At 38.8% G+C, this 26,854-nt stretch overlaps 3 protein-coding genes across 3 annotated transcripts; 2 read left to right on the top strand and 1 right to left on the bottom strand.

Annotated features, from left to right (window-relative positions):
• Window positions 1-4,682: 4,682 nt before the first annotated feature.
• On the top strand, window positions 4,683-6,803 carry LOC109864105 (E3 ubiquitin-protein ligase RING1). The gene is made up of 4 exons (XM_020445012.1): window positions 4,683-5,004; window positions 5,121-5,493; window positions 5,615-5,917; window positions 6,047-6,803. Exons 1-4 carry the CDS (start codon window positions 4,762-4,764, stop codon window positions 6,262-6,264), a joined length of 1,137 nt encoding a protein of 378 aa, XP_020300601.1. The 5' UTR covers window positions 4,683-4,761; the 3' UTR covers window positions 6,265-6,803.
• A 366-nt stretch (window positions 6,804-7,169) lies between these two features.
• On the bottom strand, window positions 7,170-9,733 carry LOC109864121. The gene is made up of 3 exons (XM_020445036.1): window positions 9,204-9,733; window positions 8,907-9,134; window positions 7,170-8,806 (listed from the first exon to the last, which is right to left on the bottom strand). Exons 1-3 carry the CDS (start codon window positions 9,566-9,568, stop codon window positions 8,587-8,589), a joined length of 813 nt encoding a protein of 270 aa, XP_020300625.1. The 5' UTR covers window positions 9,569-9,733; the 3' UTR covers window positions 7,170-8,586.
• Window positions 9,734-10,332: 599 nt separating this feature from the next.
• Window positions 10,333-26,854, top strand: LOC109864119. Its single transcript, XM_020445034.1, has 2 exons — window positions 10,333-10,526; window positions 25,463-26,854. The coding sequence occupies exons 1-2, from the start codon at window positions 10,510-10,512 to the stop codon at window positions 26,442-26,444; spliced, it is 999 nt and encodes a 332-aa protein (XP_020300623.1). The 5' UTR covers window positions 10,333-10,509; the 3' UTR covers window positions 26,445-26,854.

Raw genomic sequence — 26,854 nt, 5'->3', positions numbered from 1 at the left:
GAATTACGTACGCACAAATACTCCGAGCATAGAAAAACCTATTTTCCGTGTCACGTAAGTGATGAATACGCATTTATTATAAAATAACCATTATTACATGTTAGCAAGAAACTTTTTCCGTTACGATGTTATTTTTGTCTAGAAATGTACCGAAGAATTTACAGCATTTTTCATACTACAAGATCATTTACTTTTCTCTCATTCATTGCACTTGTGTAATCAATGTCCCTTAATATACGAGACGGAACAAGAATTACGTAGGCACAAATACTCCGAGCATAGCAAACCCTATTTTTCGTGTACCGTAAGTAATGAATATACACATTTATTATAAGAAAACCAACTATTTAGCATTAAAGCATTAAAGCATTTTGATTTAAAATATATCGGTCTCCACTAGTAGAACATGTTAACACACAGTAGTAATAAAATATACTGTCAGATTAAAATATTATTGTTACGTGAGATGACATTTGTTATTAGACATGTGACCAAAGCTTTGCAACATCATATGCACTATTCATTCATGAACAAACTCATTCAGCCTACATATATTGTTACATATGTCACTCAACGTTTACACGCAGTGAAGATTTAGATAATCATAGTGCAACAAATCATTCAGGATACCGTTATAAATGTGGAGTAAGTGATGAAAATTACTTCTATCGTAGGAACACTCTGTCCAAAATAGTAAACACTATACTAATTTAAATGTACATTAAAGAACATATTATAATTAAAACATGTTACTGATAAATTTATCGTTACACTATTATTTTTTGTTAAGTATTGCAACGACATCTTTGCAACACAACCTGAATTCCAAACTCATGCAAACATTCATACTGACATTTTTTTCCCGTGTACGTACTGTGGCAAAATGTACAAAGAGAAAGATAGTTTCACTAGGCACATACTTAAGGTGCATAAACAAGACCTTAAACTGGTTACATGTACGGTACGTGATGAACACGCTTTTATCATTACAAAAACATTTGGTCAGCACGCTTTAAAATATATCGATCTACATTAGCAGAACATGTTAACAAAAAAATATTTCCGTTACGATGTTCTTTTTGTCTAGATATGTAACGAGAAATTTGTATTCTCAGTTCAACTACGACATCATAAAATTGAAAAACATTTCTTACACTTGTGTAATTTTTGTGACGACACATACTCAACGCTAGAAGATTTATATATTCACGATTTCATGATGCATGGAGGTACCCAGTTTCCTACCACAGTAAGTGATGAGTACGCATTTATTTTAAGAAAACCACTTGTTTGACTTGTGTTGCAATTAACGATATATATCAGCAATGATACCAGATCATGGTAAGGGTAAAATATTTCTATAACAATATTATGTGTTTTTAAGGTATCCTCTGCGACCTTACCATTACAATTGGAGCTAGAACGTAATCTAGCAGCTTATTCACATCAGAATCCTGTTTCGTATGATGAAAGGACTGATTTACCCGGCACCTCGATTATTAACATATCACAAATGTCTGTTACTGAAGAGGTATTCAGTATAAAAAAAACACTATATGATTGCAATATTTCTATATATACTGTATCGGTCTACAGTGATCGACACATGTCACTAGTGTAAATTTTTACATTATGTTACAATATTAGTGTTTTTCAGATACACCACGTTGCCTACTCTGCACCACTATCTGACCAAAAAACTGGACAAAATGTTGAGAGTCCACCCAGGATTTGTACATGTAACGACATATTCGCGACTGATTGTGTCCTACATTCGCACTCGCCACAGCCTCGAGAAGAGACTGATACCATAAACGACTATCCATTTTATTGTTTTGTAAGTATACTACACACGCATGTTTATTCTATAAATCTACATTTATTATAATAAAAAATACACTTTATCCGTCTATGTCTAGCAATATGAATTATAAACGATTAACACATATAAGCGGTGACATAATAATCTTACGCTATTTTTTTCAAGTACTGTCCTGAAAGCTTTCATACCGAAAATGAAGTTATTTGTCATGAACAAGAGTGTACCAAAACATTATCGTACGAAGACGGGGAACCGTTAACTTTATTTAAATGAATAAAGTATCTACAACTGAAGCTGATTTAAAGATGCACAAACTCAATAGGTATAGAAAGAAACGTTTTATATCGTGAATAAGGGACACGCATGTTTCCAATCATGTACTTAATACTAACACATTCCTATCGGTCTATCGGTCATATTATATGAAATTATAAAGAAAAAACAGGTTTGCTATTATATGGCCAGCGAGAAAAATTTGCTAGGTCCACTGAATTTTTTGTTTATTGAAAAAAATGTTTCGTTATCAAAACAAAAAATTTCATAACTTTAGCTAATTTCTCTTACCTATTTAATAACTAGTTTTCTTGCTTTTCTAGCAATTTTTATGTTCTAGAGCAACATGAAAACGTTAGTACATAAATGCGTGCTACTAATAGTAAAACAATTTTTTCACACTTTGCTCTTATAGCCTCGAAGTCAAAAAATATGAAATTCGGAATGAAAATATATCTCATATCATACTAGATTTTCCATCTGTATACTAAATGTGAACACTGGATTTTTATTAAGTGAAATTTTGATTTTCTATATGAAGATTTTACTTATATCATAATTATGATGAACTTATTCTATGGAAAGCTATTTTCGCACGTCTTCCCCAAACTATGTACTATTTCCATACTCCCTTGAACATAATGTTATCACACATTGTTTTGACAGTTTAGCGAAATATGCACCTTGTACAAAGACTCGTAATAACTATACACTTCACCGTTTACTCGTTTCGCAAATATTACTTAATATCCTACACGACAAAAGTTTTATATATTAGTATACATATAGTTCAACTCTTTTGCAACACGAAGACGTGCGCTCTATAAAAGCTGTTTAATTAATAGTATACGCAATGGTTCCTCAAAAGCATGTACATATGCCAGCGACGCGTTCTGTTTCAAGTGATCACAATGTATCACAAGCGCGCCAAAGTGTGAAAAGAGTTAGTATATTTATGTAATATTGTCGTTTATTATGATTATGCAAGGAAATTCAAATATTTGCAATCGTAAAACAATGTCTTTTTTATAGCAATGTATAATAACATACACAAGTAAAACGTATCACTTGTGCAATATTTCACTAATACCGTAATAAGATTGTTTTGTTTTTTCGATAAGCGTGATCTTAGTATCTTATCAGACAAGAATATACATTTGTTCAGTTTCTAATTGAAGTAGTAATATGTTTGATATCTTATTTAAAAAAAAACAGTTTTGTATGGTTTTTATGATATACTATGTTTTATTATAAAAACTTACGCATTTTATATGTGATGCATTCCTTTTTGTAACAAATATAATCGAAAATAATGCGAATATAAAACGACAAAACTGTACAATTATTTAAATGTATAAATCAATTATTCCGTTTATAAGACTTCTAAATTATAACGTTTAGATGATAAAAATACAAGTGATATCTGCATTTTTTGTATATATTTGACTTAATATGTGTAGATTTGTTTGCTACTAATGAGTGTATAATAAAAAATAAAAATTCGTATTTTTTCACCTTGTATTTCCTGATTTGGTTATGTCACCTTAGTTTTCCTGTATGTTAAGTTACTACATTATCAAAACAATAATTGATATTTTCAAAAAAAAGATGTTTGTATAATGACGTTATACAAGTAATAGTTTTTTTAATACTAAGTATTTTTTATTTAGATTTTACTTCTTTTAGAAAATATTTATTTGTAAGCCGTAAATATATAAAGTGTCCCAAATTAAGTTACATCTTTTGACTATTTCTTTTTTCTTTTTGAGACTGTCAAAGAGAGCGCACGATGTGTGATTAATTGATTTCGACGAATCTTTTTGTATCGATAGGTCACTATGCCAAGTGTTACAAGGTAAACGCATAAGACGCACTACTTAAGCATTCGCGAAAAAATCGCAATTAAAAATTTTTGAGACACTTAAGTAAATATGAAATATATCGTTTTATCTAAGATCGCGTGTGGCGTATCGGTTTCCCGTTAAACTAGTAGCAGCGGCGCTAGAACGCTGCTGGTTCGAGTCTCGGTGAGTAGGTTTTTTTTTAATACGAATTATTTGTATAATATAATGCAATTATTATTCAAAATAAATGTAATTAATAAATTTTTTATTAATTACTTTTATTTGTGTTTATAATTAATAATAACATCAGAAGAATCAATACTATACAAATAAATGTGAAACGAGTTTTATTTAACTGCAAGAAGCCACATTACATTGTTGCTGGATGAAATTTATCATAGAAACAATGAAAACAATAATTTTGTCGACAATGTGCGCATCGTACAAACGCTGCATTTGTACATTCACAAAGTGTTTTTAAACTATCTGGAAAACAAACTTCGCGTCCAAATTGAAAGAGAAGTCTTTATAAATGTAAGTGAAGTTTGTTTCCCATTAGATATTTTAAAAACATCTTGTTAATGTAAAAGTGAGTTCGATTCGTGTAGTTCAGTTTAATAAAACGTGGACATCGCGGCGCTCGTGGACGGGAACGCGTAAAACTCGCTTAAACGGCAGTTCTCTGACTTTTCTCCGATATCATCGTCGCTGCGCGTGCGCAAGGAAGCGAACGAGCCTCTTAACAAACTGTCAGACTGGTTGCCGCCAGTGTGAAGTTTGTCCCGTGTAGAGTGGTGTGTGTAACATTTGTATGAATTCAAGATGGCATCCGCGGAACAGGTTGGCTTGAACAAAACTTGGGAATTGTCGCTTTACGAATTGCATCGCACGCCGCAGGATGCGATCACGGACAACACGGAGATCGCGGTCAGTCCGCGATCTCTGCACAGCGAGCTTATGTGTCCCATTTGCTTAGATATGTTGAAAAAAACTATGACCACCAAGGAGTGCCTGCACCGCTTCTGCTCGGATTGTATTATCACGGCTTTACGAAGTGGCAATAAAGTATGTTGCGTGATAATAATAACGATTTATCTGTAAATGTAATTTATATTCCACACATGAGAGGAAACAATTTTTCCTAGTTTTGGCCTTTTTTGCACTTGTGTTACTGTTTACAGGAGTGTCCTACGTGCAGAAAAAAGTTGGTTTCAAAACGATCTCTCAGACCGGATCCGAACTTTGATTTGCTTATCTCGAAGATCTATCCAAGCAGAGACGAGTACGAGGCGCACCAGGAACGAGTTTTGGCTAAACTGAACAAATCACATTCGCAAGCGGCACTTGTCAACTCTATCACGGAGGGCATTAAGTTACAAAGTCAGAATCGTCCACAACGTTCGAGAAAGAATGCCAATGAATCAGAAAACACAAGCAACTCGTCTTACAACAACACACCAAACGTTAGCACACCCACTACACCAAATCCATCTACAAATGTAGCAAATCAAAGTGATTCTTCGCAAAGCACAACAGGACCTCTAAATAGTGGAGGTAAATAAATTTTGAAAATATGAGTTGTCCAATTTCTAAGTTGAGCAATTTTTTTTTATTAAATTACGAGACCATTAGCTAGTAATACTTAATTTTATTACATTGATATTTCTTTACAAAGGAACGACATCTCGAAATTCAACCACACCATCTCCAAACCCTGCAAATCAAATTCAGAAACCCCCAAAACGACAAAAAAGCCTTCAAAATTCTGAAAACGACTCGTCCAGTGCTGAAGCCGAGACCGGCGGTGGCGATTCAATGGTTGATACAGAGGGCGAAGGACCTAGCGAGCCTCTGATGCTCAATGAAATTGAACTCGTCTTTAAACCACATCCTACAGAAATGGCTGGAGATAATTCTTTGATAAAAGCGTTGAAAGAAAATAGTATTCGTTATATAAAAACAACAGCAAATGCAACAGGTAATGTCGGAAAAATGTAGTTTATATAATTATCCAAGTATTTTTGTGAGATATAAATATTATAAACAGAAAAGGGACAAAGAGTTTCTTTTCAACAAAAAACTTCAACGGGTGCTTTTGTTTTTGCAGTGGACCATTTAAGTAAATATTTGGCAATGCGTTTGACGTTGGATCTGGACACCGAATTATCCGAATCAGACAGGCTATTAAACTTCTGCATTTACATTGCACCCTCGCCCGGACAGCTCGTAGTACTAAGCGGTTCGCAAACACTGCGACAAGTAAATGACAAATTTTGGCGAGTCAATCGACCCTTGGAAATGTATTACTCGTGGAAGAAGACCTAGGGAAGGCCTCGAAAATATCAATCAGATGGGAGCTAGTCGCGCTATACTCTGAAGAAAAGAATACATGCGAAGTACAGTAGAAATGCATGAAGTATGAAAGACACATATCATCGAATGTATTTTCGCGCTGTATTTCCATGTTGATTTTGAATCTGATTCACGTGTATAGGAAACATCTTTCGTACTCATCGACAATGGTACAATTTATGTCTTCACAACGGCAACAGGTTGTCAAGCAGTTTGTTTTTTTGTTAATCAATCTTCATTGAGGCAACTAAAATCATAAAAACTCGGAATTTAAACGACATTTTTAACTTAAGAAAGTTATTTAAAATACGCGTATTGTGCAGAAAAGGATTCATCTGCAAAAAAACAAACTAATCTAAATTGGTAAAAACAAAGAAGTAATTGGCTCGTGACATGTCGCTTAAACTCGAGGCTCGAGACATATTCGACTATCGATTTATTTAAAATCAACAAAAGTATGTATAAAATTCACGTTTATAGTCCAATTACAAGTACGCTATTTCACACCATGACATTAATATCTATAGAAACTGTAATAACCGGTATATGTTTCCTCTTTCCCGCACCTATTTATAGGCGATTTCCATTAAATGGACCGATGGAACAATCGCAACTTGTGTAAATGTTTCTCATAATCGTTAAAACACACTATTCTGTATAGTTTACTTATACATACACACACAAAACAATAAATCTATACATATATATATATATATATATATATANCAATTGGCGCAGACTACTCAACAGCAGTAAAACTTGTAAAATAAAAAAAAAATTAATAATGTAAAATAATATATATATATATATATATAAAAGTATGTATATGTGTATAAACATTGAGGTGTTTTTTTGGTCGTGGGAGCGATATGTGCATTGAATGTTGAAATATAATTTAAATACAAAATTTTAGGGTTTTTTTTAATATACAAATGATGTATATGTGCCCATCCGAGCAAAAACTAAATTTATCTTTTCCAAAATTTCATGCAGAAATACGAAGAAATAAAACAAAATCTATTTGCATATTAATTTACACGTGCTAACGCAAATTACATCGTTCGCGCATTAAAAATCCGAGAAATTGACGGTAACGATGTATAAAATATTTTTTGAAAACGCGTTTTTATTTGAAATAAATTTGTATTCTGATCGCGCGCGATTAGGAGAACGTTTATTGGCTGAACGTATCGAGGTGGCACGCGAGACTCGATTTTAATAAATCAGTTCGCGTCGGGGGGTGTTTCAGCTTTGTGAAATCTCGTTTTCGCTTTCGTTAAAAATACATGGGATTCGTCTTTGCTCTGACGGACGGAATAATCGATAAGAGTGCCACCCTACCACACACGCCCCCTTGAATTTCCACCGAGGCGAAAACAATACAATGTAACCTCGGGTCTTTTGACGACGTTAGGCCTTTATTATTCGTCAACACGCTACATTAGCCAATACGTTTCATCGTATTAATTTTTATTCCCGTTTGATCTTTTCATACTAGAAGTGTTTAAAGCACGGTGTTTTTTTTTTTTCTACGTACTTCTGATTATCGTATCTGCTGCAGTGTTTTTGTGTATTAATGTGCGCTGCGCGGAATTTCCGGTTGCTTGTCGCGCGTGGAACGACTTGAATTAACTATTTTTCGCTAGTACACACCTTTGTGATTTTCTTAATTAATTATTCTAGCAGCCGGTAATAGTCAGTCGGAACTTAATTACGACGTAACACTGTGCGAACTAATGACCGGCCGGCTCCTAATTAGCGCTCACGGGATGAAAATCCGAAATGAATTCTTGTCTCGAGGCCATAACTCGAACAATACTCAATCTCAGCGCGCGCCGCTATAACGTTAATTGCCAGGTTTCTTACGAGAAAAGCGGCGGACCGTCGCGCATTTCTAACGATCGCATCTTTCTCTGTACCGAGCGCGCTGCGAAAAACAAATTATTTAACACTTCAATGACTCGTATTTGGGTTTTGGTTTTTTTTTTTTTTTTTTTATTTTAATCTCATTTAACTCGTTTATTTCGCACGCAGTGAACAAGCGCGAAAAATTGCACGAATACACTGGTAACATTTGCCGATTGTTCCTAAACAATGAGATGTAAGTAGAAACTCTCGTTTCTACTCGTCTCTACTGTGCTTACTTCTTTACTCTATCGACTGAGGATTGTTTTTATCAACGTGATGTGATAATCGGATTTTAACATTTCGTTGTGTTTAATATCTTTAACATCTTTGTAAAATTCTTATTGTTGCTTGAGCATTTTGCAATTTGTCACATTATTCTTCCGTATATTAAATTTCACGCGCGTCAAGTTGCGCGTTAGGATTTGAGAACGCTAATGGCGCTTCATGAGGCTCCTTGTACCAAAGCGGATAATCCGAGCATCTTCTATCGGGAATTGAATTTTCCGATAGGAGCGAATTTAATTTAAAGTTGGGCGGTTCCACCGTCTCCTTCAGAAGAATCGACACCTGTCGCGCGTAATCTTTCGCATCGGTTATTCGCTCCAATCTGACGAAAAAAAAAAAAAAAAAAGACAATTTCTGTTTAAACGACTTACGCGAAAATTTCTTTACTCTTTTTTTGTACGGTAAAAAGTTTTTTTCTTCACTTGTGCACCATCTGTCTGGTGAACTCCGAACGACGTGTTCGGAGCCCGTCAGCGGGATCATTTCGTTGATCGCAATATAATTTTTCCGCGTTGTTACTTTGAACTTCGTAAAACTTCCCGAAATGCACCGCCGCGTCGAGTTGCGCTTCTTCAGACACCACGCGCGGTCGATGACTTTCGGCCGGTAAAATTGTCGAGAACGCGCGCTTCGATTTTCCGGTGGAGCATCTGAAAAAAAAGAAAAAAAACATTAAACGATGTAAGATAGTTTTGCGTCGGTTTGATATCATTTTTTACTTGGTGCTGGTATCGCTCGAGATCGACAACGATAGGTTATCCGATTTAATCGAATTTTTACTACGATTTTTGGACGCTTTGTCGCGAGACTTGATTTTCTTTTGCCTGAACATTACGCAAAACTGCGAACTGTGCAAATAATATTTGTGTTCTATCGTATAAGGGGTGAGAATTACACTTGAAAATTTGAGCGAATTATTGAATATCAAATTGTGTGTTTTCAGTCCGCGAATTATTATTCTCGTTACGTTTTTGTTTCCAATTGTAATCGGCAACCTTTGCCCGGCATAAAATGTACATGTAATTTTGATGTAATTGAAACGAACGAATTCGCACGAATATCCGCGCGCGGATTTGTTTTTCATATTTATTCAACAACTCGAGTGCGCCGCAGACATTTGAACGAAATAACATCGAAGGAAAACGATACCGATTGCACAACATACAATATGTGATACAATACATCACGTTTACGCGTGTAACACGATCGCCGCGAAGCGCAATAATAGCGAAATCGGTCAGAAAAAATTTATATCGAATTCGATCACGATCGGAAATACGAGCGTTAGACGTAAATTAGATTAAAAAGAATTTTACAGTTCTACATATATATATATATATATATAGAAGTTAGAAGTTAAATTAAAAAGTTTTAGGTGGAAAACGAGTCCAAGAATATTTACATACGGCAGGAAAATTTTATATTCGTGAACTCGAATATTTACAGGAATTTTACTCGAATTTTGAGATATAAGAAATTTACATACAGCAAGAAAATGTAAATATGTTTTTCTTGAACATTATTTTATTTTGAAATGAAAACAAACCTGAAATGAGCACAAATTGAATGTTAAATAATTAATCTAGAATATTTCTTTTAATCGAATTAGAATGTCAAGGAACGTTTCTTATTCGCGTCCTCACCAGCTGTAAAATAATAAAAGTCGAGAAAATTACGAATTACGATGAGACAAATTTGTTAAATAAAATTGAGCATTTATGTAAATCTTACAAACAAAAGATTCGCGATATGCCGCGACAAACGGTTTTTCAAATGGGAGTTCGGCTGACTTCGGTGCTCACCGACGCGCTTCGTGCCCAGACGTAACTCGCGCTGGCTCTGCCCTGGAGCCTGGAGCCAGTGCGAGTCCAGTCTACGTCGCGCGTTCCTTTGGTCTACGTCGGGTTTTGCGTCGATTTCGACGTTTCATGACACATCGTGCGAACTTGGAAATTTGAACTGCAATCAAAGTCCACTTGTGTGCGCGTCTGTCTGTCAAGTTCTTGGAAAATCCCGTCGAGAAACATGTGCAGAGAATTTGGGTAAGAACATCTCTTTTTCCAAACTTATTTGCAAAGACTCGAGTTGATTATTTATTAACGTAATTGTTTGTTTTTAATTTTTGTTCGAATTTTTAAAGATCAAATCGATCGATCGATTTAAACAAACGACCGTCCGCGAAGCAAAGCTTGAGAACGTGAGTAAAATTGAAAGGTTTCGTGAGACGTTCGAAGGAAAGAAGTGAAATTTATTTTCAGGTTCTTCTTAAACAACGTTCTCGGAAATTGTTTGAATATCGAGAGTGCGAGTGACGTTTCTCACGTCTCGGTACACCTTTCTGGAACACGTTCGAAGCGAGCGTGTTCGAAGTCAATGCGAACGTCACGTTTCCTGTTGCACCTATTTTCTATGTACTTATCGGATTGCACAAAGGCGCTCGTCTTTCTGATACGTGCGTTTGTTCGTCGCGCCGAGTATTCGCGATTGAAAAAAACAAAAAAAAAACGGCAAAAACTCTTTGATCAAAAATCAAAAGCGCAATTTGATTTGTTCGCGCGTATCGCGACTCGTTTTGTCATAAAGTACGTTCGTTTGACATACGCGGTAAAATGTTCACGTGCGCGTTTGAATTTCGAAGAATGGAGAGAGGAAAAAAAAACACGCGCATTCATTATCACGGCGCTACCCCCTCCCCCGCAGATCTCGCGCTTTTTCGCGATGTGCACGGCATATATTGGAAACCCATAAACGACATGCGCACGATGAAGTAAATTTACCCAGGCGCGCCTCCAATATCCGATAAATTTTAATACAGCAATAATTCCGACGTATCCCATCGTGCGCAATATTGACTTTCCGCCTCTCCTCGGCCGCTCCGCCTGTGTGCGTTTCTCTCCCTTCCTCACCCCGCGCGGTTCCTCGTCTCTCGCTCGCTCTCATTCATACTACTGTTACTTTTCTCTTTCTCTCTCTCTCCGTTCGTTTTTTTTTCTTTAACTTTATTGGTTCCGTTTTAATCGATTCTTCAGACTGTAATATCTGGAAGAAATTTGTGTTGGTGCGTGTGCGTGTTTCAATATCGTTTATCATAAAATTTACGTGCTCTTAAACCGTTTCCTAAGCTGTTCGCATCATTGCGGCTAATGAATTTCGCGGTCGATTAGATTGCGAGATCGATAAGATCTTTATTGCTAAATTCAAACTCAATTTTTTTGAAATTGAAGATAAAACAAGACAAGAAATATTGAGAATAAAAAAAAATCTAATTTCCACAACAAATTGCACAGATAGAAGAAACTAATTTCTATTTTAATTAGTTGTTAGTCATTAAGTGTCGAGATGAATCTGAAACGAGCTTTGAACAGATTAAAATGATTAAAATAACCTTTTGTGTATTTGAATTTTCGCGAAAATTCTATTAAATTTATATGCGGATTACGCGACAACGTAATCCATTGAAACACATTCGATATATTAACATTGGACAGAGCTAGAGACAGAGCTAGAGAGAAAGAGAGAGAGCACAGTGCAAAAGTATCGATCGAGAGACTGCTCTCGCTGCGAGGTTCGTACAACGTATAAATCATCATTAGACGATCCTTTTACTTCTAAAGATACAGGTCGAAGAGATCCATCGATCGGGCATTTGAGATTGCATCACCGATCGCATCATCGATCAGCCCTGTGATGGTCCGACGATGTGCGATCTTCGTTAAGTACAGTTTAATGATCCGGCTGTTAATTATCGATGTGACAGCATTTTAATTACACACTTTGAAACACACACATGCTCAAATGCGATCAATGTCACGTACGTGTCACAAAAAGACGTATAAAGAACGTGGGTAATAATAATAAAATACGCACGAACGAAAGAGAATGAAAAACCGATTAAACGCCCGGGGGCTTTCCCGGGGAAAAAAAGTCTTTCATGCGAGGACAAATTCTACGTATCCAGTTACATGTAAATTATATGTAATGATAATAATTAATAATTACATATACAATAAATAATTAAATATATAATATTTTTATTATTATTTATTATATATTTTTTATGTATTGTTTATAATAATATTAAATATATTTTATATATAACAATATATGTGATCATATAATGAAACGCGATCTTGAAAATATAATTGTATTTAATTAATATAATCACAAATATATAGAATTTGTCTATGTATGGAAAATGATTTTTTTCGGATTTAATAAGAACTCTCGGAAAATCTGATTATTTTCGTGTAAGCGATCAGTACGCGTTGATTGGAGCTTATGACATTGTATCGGCCAGTGGAAAATAAGTGGCTGTACAAAATCTCGGACACGATGGCGTGACATCGTGTCGTTCGAAACTCACAAGTTAATATCCAGCGAAAGAAGAACACGCATTATATCGACGCGACGAATTTCCGAGAGGCCATGTAATTTAGTACATATATATATATATATATATTGATGGAGGGTACAAGTGCATTTTTCTCTTAGGGACCGCCCACGCGCCGTACTCGCGTCATTTTTTCTCCGCGTGGGCAATCGCCGGTAAGGGCACCGTCGTCGTCGTGCGTTAGTCACCAGACTGCAGAGGGTGGAAAAGACCGGCATCGTTACACTAAGGGGAAAAACCGAGAGAGAGAGAGAGAGGGAGAGAAAGGAAAAAAAGAAAGGTGGTACAAAGGCGCGCGAGCACAAAACCCGAATTTCCGAGTGCGCGCGTTTAATACCTTTCTTTTTTTTTATTTTTTTTTCCTCACGCGTGCCGCGTGTCAAGAGTATAATCATCCCCGTCTCGCGGATCATTACATCACGAAACTCGCACCAGGATTTTCTCTGTAATTCGCGCCACACAAGTTCTCTTAATTACCCCTCTCTCACGCTCTTCCTTCGTTAAGGAACGCGTGGCGGGATATAATAGCCATCCAAGTAAAAGCACAATGCTAACGGACACGCGTGTCAATCTGCGATTCTTTCATTTCATCGAGACAAAAGTACGCGTCCGGGAAAAAAAATCTTTCGCGAGATCCTTGAATGACTGGACAAGCCGCACCACTGGCCGCACATTTATTAAAAAGGTAATTACAACAAAGCATTTATATATATATATATATGTAAAGTTAGAAACACTAATAATTAAAAATATATCTCAAAAATTACTTAAAACACGTTGAAAATTGTTGAGATTAATTTGCACAATAATTATATTTCTAAAAATTATTTCTGTGATATTTGAGGATCCAAGAGCTGTTCAATATGTAATACAATAACACTAGTGCAATCATACGCGAACACTATAAGTATTCCGACGAAGAACAGACGTGTAGCGAACTTCGGAGAGAAATATTTGAAATTGTGTGTCGCGCGGGATCTTCCGAGGTTTTTTCTTTTTTTTTTTTTGCTTTCGGAGTAAAAAAGTGAACGCGTCGTCGCAATGTGCATCTTGTCGCGTGAAAATAATGCGGTCTGTGACCTCTGTGACGTGTATAACATATAAATGCACGAAACTCGCATGTGAGAGAAAGAAAGAGAGTACACGCAGACCGGGACCATTTTCCAGGCGGCAGGTCTATTTGTTGGGTTAGGAGACCCTCGAGTAAAAGAGGAGCGAATAGAAACCTGGGGTGGCACTTCGGGATTGGGACACGCGATATATATTACGCGCTCGGCATAACGTATATATACACATACGTCCTGTCGTGTACATAAGTAGATGCATAAACAGGGATCGTAAATGTATGTCTAACAGGCGCGAGCGCCGATCGGCACGTGAGTAATGCGAACATGCGCGTTTTAACGATTTCCGATGTTTTTGCTTGTTCTTACTTCGCGCTTCTTCGTCGATTCTCGCGTCGTCTTCTTCTCGTCGGAAGACACTTCTTTCCGCTGCGCGGAATTCGAGTGGCCGACAATGATATCGGGATGCACACGCACCTGAGATTAATAAGCCACAAAGAAGAACAGAGGGTTTTGTAGAGAAACCTGTGTTGCAATCCTTTACAATTCCACCCGCGTCGTAACTCTTTCCCCCTCACCCCTTTCCCCCCGAACTTGCATTCAATGGTAATTATTGGCAATTAACTGATAATAAAATCAACGGCGGGGGACAGCAAGACGGCGCAAATACAGAAACTCTCTCCGTACGGAACGAATCGCAAATAACACGTCTTGCACTTACGGAATTGCCGTAAGGCTCGAGGATCGGAAAAAAAGTAACACTCCTACGTATTATAGAAATAATTCCGCGAGGACTGAGTATCCCTGACGCGTGTATTTCGTACTTTATCGATGCGCGTGTAAAAATAAACTCCTGTCCGCGCGATCGTCGCGGATCAAAGTCGATCGACACAATAATAAGTCATTGCTGAAACGTACCCGCGGACATGTCCGCGTTGTGGCGATTTTTCAGGAGTATCGCGTACAAAACAATATTCTTTCCTGCGATGTTTCGTGCTGCAGGGGTTGCTCGAGACGTAGACGTGTATCGCAATTTGAAATCTATCAAGCGGAGAACACGGAGTTTTGCGATTTTTTTCTTCGCGCGCGCGCGCGCGCGCTGTACCGCAAGAATTGATCGCGCGTCGGTTCGGAAAATTCAAGAAACTTCTCAGACGAACGACTTACGGTACACCGTAACACAACATCCATATACGCGAATATAGTGACATAATAGGCAAACGTCCAGGCCGATGCACCGTTATGCAGAATGGTGCTGAGGTCAAAGAGCCGATACCGAACACACGGGGGAGGGAGGAAGCGGAGTCTGGGATTCGTTCGAAGAGCGCATCGGATATGCTCGTTCGTACGTTCATGGCACGCTCATGAATATTTCAACGGACAGCAAAGCGAGATGTGGTAAACGACCGAGTAAATTTTCACTCAAAGGTGAGAATTTTTACGGCGCGACTGTGAAATCGCGGTTTTAGATCGCGACATTTCCTGACCTTCATATCATCGCTCGTATCATATTCCGAGACTCGAAGAGAATTCTTCCCCTCTTTTGCGATTTTATTTCTTAAGTCCCGCAATTGCAATACGTGCGTAATCTTTTAAAGGTAAAAAAATCAGTGTTATAAAAAGTAAGTCTGTCTCGCTAATAATTTCAATTAAAAAATATTATTTTAAAACAAGTTGCGATATTTTTTAAGAAATATTTGCACATCAATCGCGCATTACTAATTTCTTTCCCGAGAAAATAACGAAACACTCGTTTGTTTTTTTGCAAGAGAAAATTCCTCAGTGTGTGTGGAAAATCCACAGGAAAATCATAAAAAATACTTGAACCGCAATGACTTCGAGAAAAGAACAATTTCGTCGCGAAACTAAGTGCATAATTCGAGCTGCTTAATATTTGATTCTTGACATTGATTTAATAAGCATCAATGGGTTGTTCCTCAAACAATCATTTAATGATATAAGCACGTGCGCGCACTCGAGAATGATGCGTATGCCATGCTTCGCTCGTGCTTGTTTGCACGGCACTACGGCCATTCGAGTCATTTGACAGATTACTCCGGAACATCTCTCACGAGAGATTGTTGAACCGCGATTGACGATTCACTCCGCCGTGAATGCACCAACGTTTCCGAACTATGCGCGATAGAATTTGCGTTGCAATAATTTAAATCGTGAGAGACTTGATTTTGTTCAGAATTGCATTTGCGATTTTGTTTACAACAACTGCAACATTAATTGAACACACAAACCGAATAATGATATCTGTGTAATAATATTAATTAATTAATTAAGTAAAGTTCTATTTGTGTCTTATTTAACGAAACCGCAATATTTGTAATTATTAATATTTACTTTTGACAATTGCGTGTTAAAGGGGAAATTTGATTGCGCTTTTTTGGGGGGGGAAAATACGTTCGATATACAATTTCGATTAACTACGTGCTCCGTTTCTCGTGTTTTTTGTGTTTTCCCTCTCCCCCTCCTTAATATTCGCACAAACCGTATAATCAGACTTTTACGTCTCGAAGATATGTAATGATAGGGTTGGGCGCGGAGCAGAAATTAACGATCCAGGTCTACCCCCAGGCGTTTTGCGCGGATTTTCGATCGCAATTAAATTGCACGCGTCTGTAACATAAATAAACTCGGCAATTCTTTTTTACAAAAAATACGCACGTAATATTTTCTCTTCTTCTATTTCGCCGATTTGATCGTAAAGATATTCTTATTGTAAAATATTCTTTTACGCGGGAGAGAACGCGCCTCCCCCGGAAACGCGTTAATTGCTTATTATTGCTTACATTATCATGTAAATTTCGTTTCGAAAAATAGGCGGCGCGTAAATTCACGTAAAAAAAAAACAAAAAAAAAAAAAAACAAATATTGGCGCGATTGGTTAGGATCGAGCGCTTGTTCGCGCGATCTAATCGCATTCGGCGAGATCTAGACGGCAATTCCGAAATAACCAGTCGGAATCGCACACAGATGGTCTCGCCAGTTTGAGTTTTTTCTTCTTTTATTTCGTGCTGCCGGTGGCAGCTTGATTGGAGCACCAGTTAAGTTCTGCGGCAGAGGAAACCCGCCGGAAGAAAAGAGGAAGGAAGACAAAAGAAATTCTCGGGACACAAACGAAGGCGAGAGGAGAGAAAGCAAGGAGAGAAGAGAGAGAAAAAAAAAGAAATATCAAACGGCGAGGATGTTTCGGACGTGGTTGCTTCGAGTTCGAACTCTCGACGGTTGTCCGAAACGCGCTTCAATTTTTCTCTCACAAGTTCAAAACGCAAAATTCTGACTACAGTTCTTTGAATATTTTACGCTTGAAATATTTCTTGAAATATTTCTTAGTTTCTTTTTTTTTTTTTTTATTCCATTCCATGGACTTTAAAAATTAAATACTTTTTCTTGAAATTGCAAATATATTCGCGAGCACTCGTAAGATATTCACCGCCGGAACGACGGTCTTCGTAGCAAGAATATGTGTATATAGATATATCTGCACTCTCGGTTGACAATAGAAATTCCTTTGTGCTTCTTCTCTCTCTCTCTCTCTCTCTTCCAATCAATGAACACATGCCCGGCCGAGCAGTCAATGCTTGAGTCTTACGCTCTTGTAGGCAAATACGCTTTTCTTTCTCTTCGCCCCGAGTAAGTTACTCAACTCGCACGCATTCATCGCTTGAAATCCATAAGAATAAAAAATATTATAGGTTCTATCGTTTTGCGAAATATTCGTTTTGTTTTACTCACGTTTGCACGGTATAAATAATAATTCATTAATCTGATAATTACGATTTTTCTCTCTTCGTACAAAATTCGTGAAAAAAAACACGCACACACGAATTTCTTCGAAAGATAGATCTTATCGTCTCGTTTCAAGCGCGTTGAGTGTTTCGTTTCTTCTCTCGCGTTCGTATACGATGTGGGAATTATAATTGGTTCTCCTCTTCTCTTCGTATGAAATTACGAAACAACGACACGCGCGCGAATGTCTTCGAAAGATATTTAATGGCTAATTTGAAAAAATTAACAAAATCCGATACCTTCTCATTAATTCTGTCAGATCGTAATCTACGTCCTATTTGCTTTGCAATTGACGTTTCGCACGAACGAGACAATTAGCGAAATGTGAAGAAAGTTTTCGATAAATTAAACGAAAGACTTTTTTGTTACATCATCGACAAGTATATTCAATTATTAGACTCTTGAACTTTGCTTTTATTGCATTTTTATAATTTTCTATGTTACACAAATGATTGAAAGAATGCGATCGCACCTGCGTGCGTGAAGCAGGCGGAAGAGAGCAGAATGGAAAATGGCGCGCGTGAGAACGAGATTCTCGAGATCGTTCACACTTGCCCGTATGATCGGCGCCGACGTATAAGGAACTCCGTTAAAACAGTTCTCCATACCCGTCACATTCCCGATGTTTGACACGCTGCCATCTCTCGTCGCGGACGTTCGCTTAAAAATAATTCCGGATTTTTTTGTCGCTACGATTTTTTCAAATTAATTTCAGAGAGGGATCAAAGGGAATTTACAAGATATGCAATTTCGAGAAGCATCCGATACAGATTTTTGGATTTTGAATCCGCGAATTATATACAACTTTACGCGTGCAAACACTTTGTTGCAATTATTTTAATAAATGTCCGACGACAAGTGGCGATTGCTAGCGACACTTGCATTGGGATATCGGTTGAATGCTAAAAGAACCGTGCGCGATCTACACAATGTGTATTAATTTGTTGAAACAAAAAAAACCGAGCGATTGCGTTCAACGAGACATTGTTTCTAAAATTTGACGGTAAAATCGCTCGAGTTGGCAACGCCGCGTTTCTCTCTCTCTCTCTCACGAGAGAAGAAGGTCTTGAGCTTCGGGTTCGGATCCGAGTTCGCATCACCGGAGCCAATTACACAGCTTATCCGAGATTCCAGTCTCCGCGCGCCGTGTCCGTTCAGCAGGACGCCGAGGTTCACATTGACCCGGCTTCTGACACATTCCGGGAAACGATTTCTTCCTCTGTCTGTTCGTGTGTGTGTGTGTGTTTGTATTCTTATCGCAAAAATCGTCATTAGAAGCGCGGCGTGTTGACGTTAATGAAAACGATCGTCGTGTTTCTCGCAAAAACGGATCGCCTAGGCGACACATACACACACATTCTGCGCGTAATAATCTAATTAGTTAATTAGTCGAACGCGCACGCAACAGTACGCGCGCGCGTATACGTAACTGCGCCAATTAGCGCGTCTGACGGCGCAGAAAACCGGAGATTCGCCGCGGCGAAAATCCCACAAGCGCGGGAGAAGAGAGAAAAAGAGAGAGAGAGAGAAACAGGTTTCCCTCCTGATCGAACATTAGAGGCTACGTCGAGGATCAATGCGCGAGATTACGTACCTGAGATACCCACTCGACTCTGTTACGCAGACGGCGGAAGGGCTACGTGACCGAAACAATACTTGGTCAAGAAAGAAAGAGCGAGCCGAGTTCGCGCATGGAGATCGCATTGTTTCGCTAAACTCTTCCTTTTTCTTTCGCTCCCCTTGCCCTTCTTATCTCTCTCTCTCTCTTTCTTTTGCTCTCTCTGTCGCATGTGTCATTATTGATTTGACTCAATAGCAAAAGGATTAATTGAATCGAATCGAACAATAGTACACATGGCAACACATCGATCGCGCGTGCGCGAGAGAGAGTTCAATTAACTTTTCGAGTAATTTAAAACCTCAGACTCTCTCTCTCTCCCCCTCTCTCTACGAAAAGACCCCTCTTTGTCTTTGGTAATTGGCCCTTTAAACCCTCTCGAAGCCGTAGGATCTACGTACTGAAACGTTTGGTGCGATGTTTTAAACCTCTGCGCGCAAAATCTCGCGAGACTTTAAATATCTTTAAACACTTCTCTTTGTATAGATGCGCGAATGCGCATACAATATGCAAAACTTTCATTATTTAAAATAAATTCGCTATGTAGAAAGATGTCAAATCAATAAACAAATAAAACAAGTCGATGAGAACGTCCAGCGTGGACGGAGGTACGCGCGAATTTATCAATAATTATTATTTTAATTCAATTATTTTAATTGGTATATTGTTCGCGTTGCTTTTAGATAACTTGGAATATTCGTCGCGCGAGATCATTTTTGTTTTTGTCTTTTTAATATTTACTTTTGTGTACACACGAGAGATAATATCAGCGACACGGATCGTAAACTGATTGTAAACTGATTGAAGTAAGTCTAATAATCCGGTTTCTTCCGGATTAATTAATAATGTGTATCCCGTTTAATGATCAAGGCGCTATACCTTCGCGGCGCGTGTTGATTGCGACGCGGTTAAAAGGCAGCACGTTTTTGATTAGCGAGAGAGGTAGAATTATTGCAGCGACTTTTCTAACAAGACTCGTTTACCTCTAATACGTCCACCGGACGTTTCTCTCTTCTGTCCTTCTGCGATCCGGCAAGAAACATGTCGCTCATTTTACTTCCGCGACTCCTTCCATTCAAGATCCGTCGAGAGAACGTAAGGACATGCTCGCGCGCGCAGCCATCCGAGGTGTTTTTTTTTTTTTTTTTTCACGTCTCTCCTCTCTCTTTCTCGTTTCTCTATAGTCTCTTTTTTTCGCCGACTCTGAGTCCGTCTCTTCGCGGCCAGTGTCGTTTCTTGGCAATGGCTTGCGGATTTAATGAGCCGTAAGGCAGCGAGTGCCCTATAGCGCCTATATAAGGTGGTCGCGCGGAATCGATGACGCTGTTCTGGACAGATATCGCCGCAAAGATTCTGTTTCTTTCTTGTCGAGCTTTCGTTTTCCTTTTCCACGCCGATGAACAGTTTTTCCTTCCGCCGTTCGGTGGTAAACGCGAACAATTGAACAGAAAGATTGCTTCGCGGAATAGAGAGACTATATCGATTGTTTCTTTTTTTTTTTTTTTTATTTCTCTCTTACATAAACGTGTATAATATAATTAATGTTATATACAACAACTCAAAGAAGATGTATAATATAAACTAGCATAACACACAGGCGAGCGCCACGTGCATGGTATTATTGTTTTTATTTTAACGTGTAGTGTCAGTGAACACAACTTGTCACCCCGATGACAGCTAGTATATATGTCTTATAGACCATGTAATATACATTAGAGAGATGTCAAAAATAACACATGAAAATCAAACACAAAAACTAGTGAGAGGGAGGAGTGGAAAAACAACAAGTGATTAAAATCACGTGACTTTAAAAACGTGACTAAAATAAGGTCCCGTGACAGGGAGAAGTGAAAAAATAACTAATATAATATTCTATTTCTATGTATATTATATCATATATATATACTATAATTACGTGACCGGGGTCAGTGACCTCATCACAGTCACGTGACGGGGGTCAGTAACCTTACTGTAGTATATATATAATACATATAATACAATATAAAGTATAATATTATAAATATATAATAAATTGTATATATAATTTATATTATGTAATATATGTAATATATTAGTATATCTATATATTATATTATATATATATATATTATTATATTAATGTTATAATATATATATTTAGTTACGTGGTGTTTTTTCTCTTTTCCTTGTCACGTGACTTTCAAAAACGCAAGTATACTTTTGTTTTTTAATGTTTTGTGCTGAAGCGATTTAGAATTAAACGAAAGTGATCGGTTTATTCGTTCTTGAGATATTGTTCCATGAAAATCTTTTCGCTTCTCAATCGTGTGAATTTCGCGTACAAGAGGCACTACAGTGCGTCTTAATACTTACGACATAAATCGAGAAAACACATTCTAGAAACGTCTAATCGGCGTCGAGATAAAAGTGGCAATCATTATCGAGAGCAGTGCCGGACTAACGCATAGGCAGACTAGGCACTGCCTATGGGCCCCCACCAACAAAAGAAAACTTAAAAAAAAAATAAATAAATTCAAACAAAAATTAGATACATGTCTTTTAGAATTATCCTATTTAAAATATATAATTATTTTTTTATTTTTTATACCAATTACCCTTTTTTTTTTTTTTTTTTTTACTAAACAATTTTCAAAATATGTCCTTACATAGGCTCCCACCAACATTTGCCTAGGCCAGGACATTCGGTTAGTCCGGCCCTGATCGAGAGAATCGATTGTGATTATTTCACACACACTTTTTCTGGTAGGATTTTATATTTTTGTATTTTGTCGTAAAAATTGATCTCGAAAAAGTATACAATAATATTTACGAACATCACGTCCGTGTTCATTTTTCCATCCGGTACGGACTGTACAGAAAGAATTCGTTTTGAATGCGGGATGTGTTCGCGGTTTCGTACGCGTATGGTCGCGGTTTATAGGCAAATCAATAAATGGCGCGGTTTCCGTCAATAAACCGGATTTCTCGATACGCACACGCATCGTCACCATCATTCGATACGCGTGAGTTCTCGCTGTGGGACGCGCGGAAAATTTATCTCGCTAATCGAATTCGAAGATGCAAAACGCTTGTTTTTCTATTTAACTTCGTTTTTTCTCCTATATCGATGGACATAAGATGGACGGAAACTCTACCTCGCGCTGTTTCCATGTAGAATTGTTTGTACATATAACATGTGCGACGTTCGCACGACTGAGACATACGCTCGGTCTATAGGGACTCGTCCACATAGCAAGGGTGTGTGAAACATAACGACTCGCAAGTGATCGTTTGAACAGCTTGTTTGGAAAAACACTTTTCACATGTTTCGCTTCGGAAGCACTTCTCGCGCGCGTCTTTCAAGCCGCTCGTCGCGGATCGCAGATGGTTGTTCCTGCAGCATGTTTGTCGCAGAAATAAAAAATATTACAATATTGCCACGTGTTACAAACACATCGCGGAAATATTCTTTTAATTGCAATAGAGTTCATTCAGAAGATGGTGCACAATTCCTGTCAATATTTCCAGCACGCGGCAGAGATGAAGAACACGTTCCGGAGCTGTTCGAACGAAGGTTAACGCACTTGATGCGCGATTGCATCCGCGAAATACGTGATACGTTTAATGCAATCGAATTAGCTTCGACGATATCGGGGAGAGGAGGGACAAGGGGAGGATGCATCGAGAGGGAATTAAATCGTTTCGCGATATCCGTAATCATTAAACCGAGTTAAAGTTACTCGCGAGAGCGAGTAAAACGTGTGCCCGCCGTCACCGGACGGAGACGATCATGAAGATTAATCTCCGGTCGTCGCAAGACGCCAACGTTGGTATTCCATTTCATCTTTCATTCCACTCATGCGCATCGTGGCGCCTTTCCATCAACACACAACCGATAGAAGTAGGTAGGTACCTACCTACGTTAGAGATTTCCAACCGTGAGCTTTTCTCACGCATACCTACCTATCTACCTATCTACCTCCAATGCACATGCACGTGCTCGTCCGACGCGCGGCTACTTTTCCGCGCTCCTTTTATTCCTCTTCTTCACACTCCTCCTCGAGGAGCGAGCGAGCTCCTCAAGTCAGGGCTAATTTCGAACTCTCTCCCGTCTTCGGACATCGAATCTTCTCTTCCGCATTCTTTCGGGCCCGCATACGCGCTCTTCTCCGCCGGAGGTGGCTATTGTTTTTCCGCGTCGCATCTTCGACAACGTGAGAATAAAAAAAATTTAAATTCTGATCAAGGTGTTTCTTTCAAGTTAAATTTTCAGGGGGAATAAATAGATTTTTTTATATATGTACAAGAGATTCCAAGCGCCCGATATTGATTTCGGAATTAATAATTAATTCGAATTATAATATTTATTATTTTTAAATATTTTTTTTTTAAAGTGTATTTTGTTTTACATTATTTTACACTATAAAAATATTTCGTATACCTGTGACGCGAGATTCTCGGAGAGACATTTCTCTCTAAATTGGAGATTATCGGAATCGTATTTTTCAATAATTTATCGCGTTTAAGAAATTGAATACTCGTGTTTTGTGCGGGAGAGAAAGGACAGAAAGAAGGAAATAAAGAAGAAAATATATTTGTTTTTTCTATGTTCACGCGTATTTATCTTCTAATTGCGTTAAAATCACACTCATTTTATCTTAAAGTCGATACGTTACGAGCGAGATAACGATAAGCAAACCGCATTCCGAGATCTCGGGGTACTTATTTACGCCACTTGCATCTCGGTCAGTACATTTTTGGGTCAAGACGAAGGCAATGACCCATTCCCGGCTCTCTCTCTCTCTCTCTCTCTCTCTCTCTCTCTGTTACAACCGTAAATTTTATATCAAATCCTACTATCATTCGCGAAACAGTACATTGACATTTCCCATACCTCGAACCTCTGTCGTGTTATGTCATTTACGTAACGGTAATAACACACACACACACATGTGTTGACGCACACATTTGGCTTTCCTGTATTTTTACTCACAGCTTTTCGATATTTCATCGATATCCTCTCTCGATCGTTTGACGCACGCACAGTGCGCGCTCCGCGAACGCGTTAAAAGGTAAAGAAATTATATCTCTTATTATCTCTAATTATTGAGTTACAAAGAAAAGCGTCGAACGTGACTTGCTAACAGCGCAATCTTCTCTCTCTCTCTCTCTTTCTGCTTTCCCTACGTTCGCGCTTATATCCCCTGGACGACGAACAGCACGAGCGTCGCGTCGTTGTGAATGACCACGTCAAGTACCTTGCTGGATGGAGGAATAATTTCGCAACGAGGGAGACGCCTGGCTGGCATATTAATTTATGGCTATTGCGTGACGGACGTTCCAAGACCCAAGCTGGACACTGGCTTTTACCAAATACAATTCACTCGACTCATCCACCCTTCTCCTCTCCTCTCCTTTCCTCCCCGACAAGCAAATAACATTTCATTATTTCTTCGGACGCGCCGCGCTTGCAACTTTCGCGTAACTATATTCGACGTTGCGCTCGCGCAAATTTATGCCTCGGCTTTTCAAACGCGGAAATTTATTTATTTACGTACGTTTAGGCAATAAAACTCGCGCGTTCTTCTTCGATTCGAGGTGTCAAGATGAAGGAAGAGAGATTCAGCGAGCCGTTAAAAGCCATCGTCGATTTAAAAAAAAAAAAAAACAAAAACGCGAAGATAGACGCGAAGTAATTAACGAGTTTTATCCCCGTCTGGTAGCGAGTAATTAAACTCGCGGGAGAGAGAGATAATTTATTTCGCGCGCGGTTCATCGAGTTCAACCGCGCGATTCGTAACCAACGCACATACCGAAGTGACGGCGCGCGTCGATTTTACATTGCAAATTTCACACCCGGCGACTCGTGCGATCGTTTCTAAACGCCTCGTTGGCGCGGAACTTGTCACTTTCGTTTCTGAAATTCTCTTTCACTTGAATTTGTTTTCGACAAGTAACCTGGCGTTCGCATGGCGTACAGGGGAATCAGATTTCACTTCTCGTTTCAAGACGTTTCTAAGAACGTATCGGAATTAAACAACTTCCCTTGCAGCACGAAATACTCGTTTGTTTTGACCGATAAAACGATTGTAGACAACGGCAGGTGACAACGTTTTCTCGTTTCAGATTATTTCTTCTGAGCGGCTTTCTGCTGGTGTCCTCGGCCAGTCTCGTTACGGCCGTGACTCCGGATGACGATTCGCCCAGTTTCGAGACGGTTCACACGAGCAACGCGGCCATTCTAAATCGGCTCGGACTGACGCCTCTACAAATACCGGACGGGCATCACAAGAAGCGACTGGCCGGACCGGAACCGCCGGGGCTTAGCTCGCAAATGCGCATACATCAGCCGTACAGCCGTCGTCACGGGCATCGGGACAGTCACGTTTACATGGTGAAGCTCCCGGCGAGTCCGCCGTATTACACCATCACGAGGCCGCACAAATCGGTCGACGACAACGACAAGATTACCAAGACCGGGCCGAATTTTCCGGTTGGGTTTCAGGGAAACGGCAAACCCGCTAAGATCTATCACTGGAACTTGCCGGTGATGAAAAAAATGACGGAGAAGAAGCGTCTCCATCTGAGTCAGTTGAGAAGCGATCAGGCGAAGAAGAGATTGGACGACGCGAAGAAGCGGCAGCAGTTGTCTTTCGCGAAGACCGCGTCGAACAAGATCTATTCTCTCGACACGGCCGGCAAGAATTACGAGTACCGCGCGGTCGACACGAACAAAATTTACTCCCATCAGAAATCATCGATGACGAAACACGTTAGAAACAACGACAAGAGACTGAGTTATCCCGACGACGAGAAGTCTCGCTTCGAGTCGACGAAGAGGAATGACGCGGTCAACAAGGCGTACAGATTGGACGACTTGAGCGTGCACAGGATCCATCTGACCAATGAACTTCACGGCTCGAGGAACACCGCGCCGAAGATGAAGAAGCACCGGAAAAAAGCCGCCATGTCGTATTACGCGCCGATCGCGACCAAGACGGGTTCCTCGACCAGCGTCCACAACTTCCCCGGAAACGGCAAGCCCAAGGCTTTCTACATCATGGAGAAGAGCCGCAAGCCGGTGTACTATCATCCTCTTCTACCTTAATCTCCTACCCCCATCGCCGTTCGCGTATAATTGTGCACAATCGTGTGTAACGTCTTAAGCGGCGCGCGCGCGAGCCTGTTAAGTTTAAGTAGTAACGCGTACCTAACTCTCTGTTTTGTACAGAATCGCGAGGGTCATCTCGTACGCGGATATAAACAACGACGAAAAAACAAAAAGAACGAAAAAGAGAGAGAGAGAAACGGAGACTTTCACACACTTTTATCGCACATGGCCGTTTTTTTTTCTTTTTTTTTTTTTTTTTAATTCTAGGCCAAGTGCGTCTCGCGAACTGTTCTGTTACAAATGTATGTCGTTATCGGTCTTGCATCTACAAGATATATATCGATAAGTAAATATTACAAATATATATATACATATATATATATAAAAATAATCATTGCCGTTATTAC

The sequence above is a fragment of the Pseudomyrmex gracilis genome, unplaced genomic scaffold (genome assembly GCF_002006095.1).
Source record: "Pseudomyrmex gracilis isolate BER0280 unplaced genomic scaffold, ASM200609v1 scaffold_17, whole genome shotgun sequence".
In the NCBI taxonomy this organism is placed as follows: Eukaryota; Metazoa; Arthropoda; class Insecta; order Hymenoptera; family Formicidae; genus Pseudomyrmex; species Pseudomyrmex gracilis.
The sequence above is the reverse complement of the archived record's forward strand: the minus strand, read 5'-3'. Positions and strand labels throughout refer to the sequence as shown.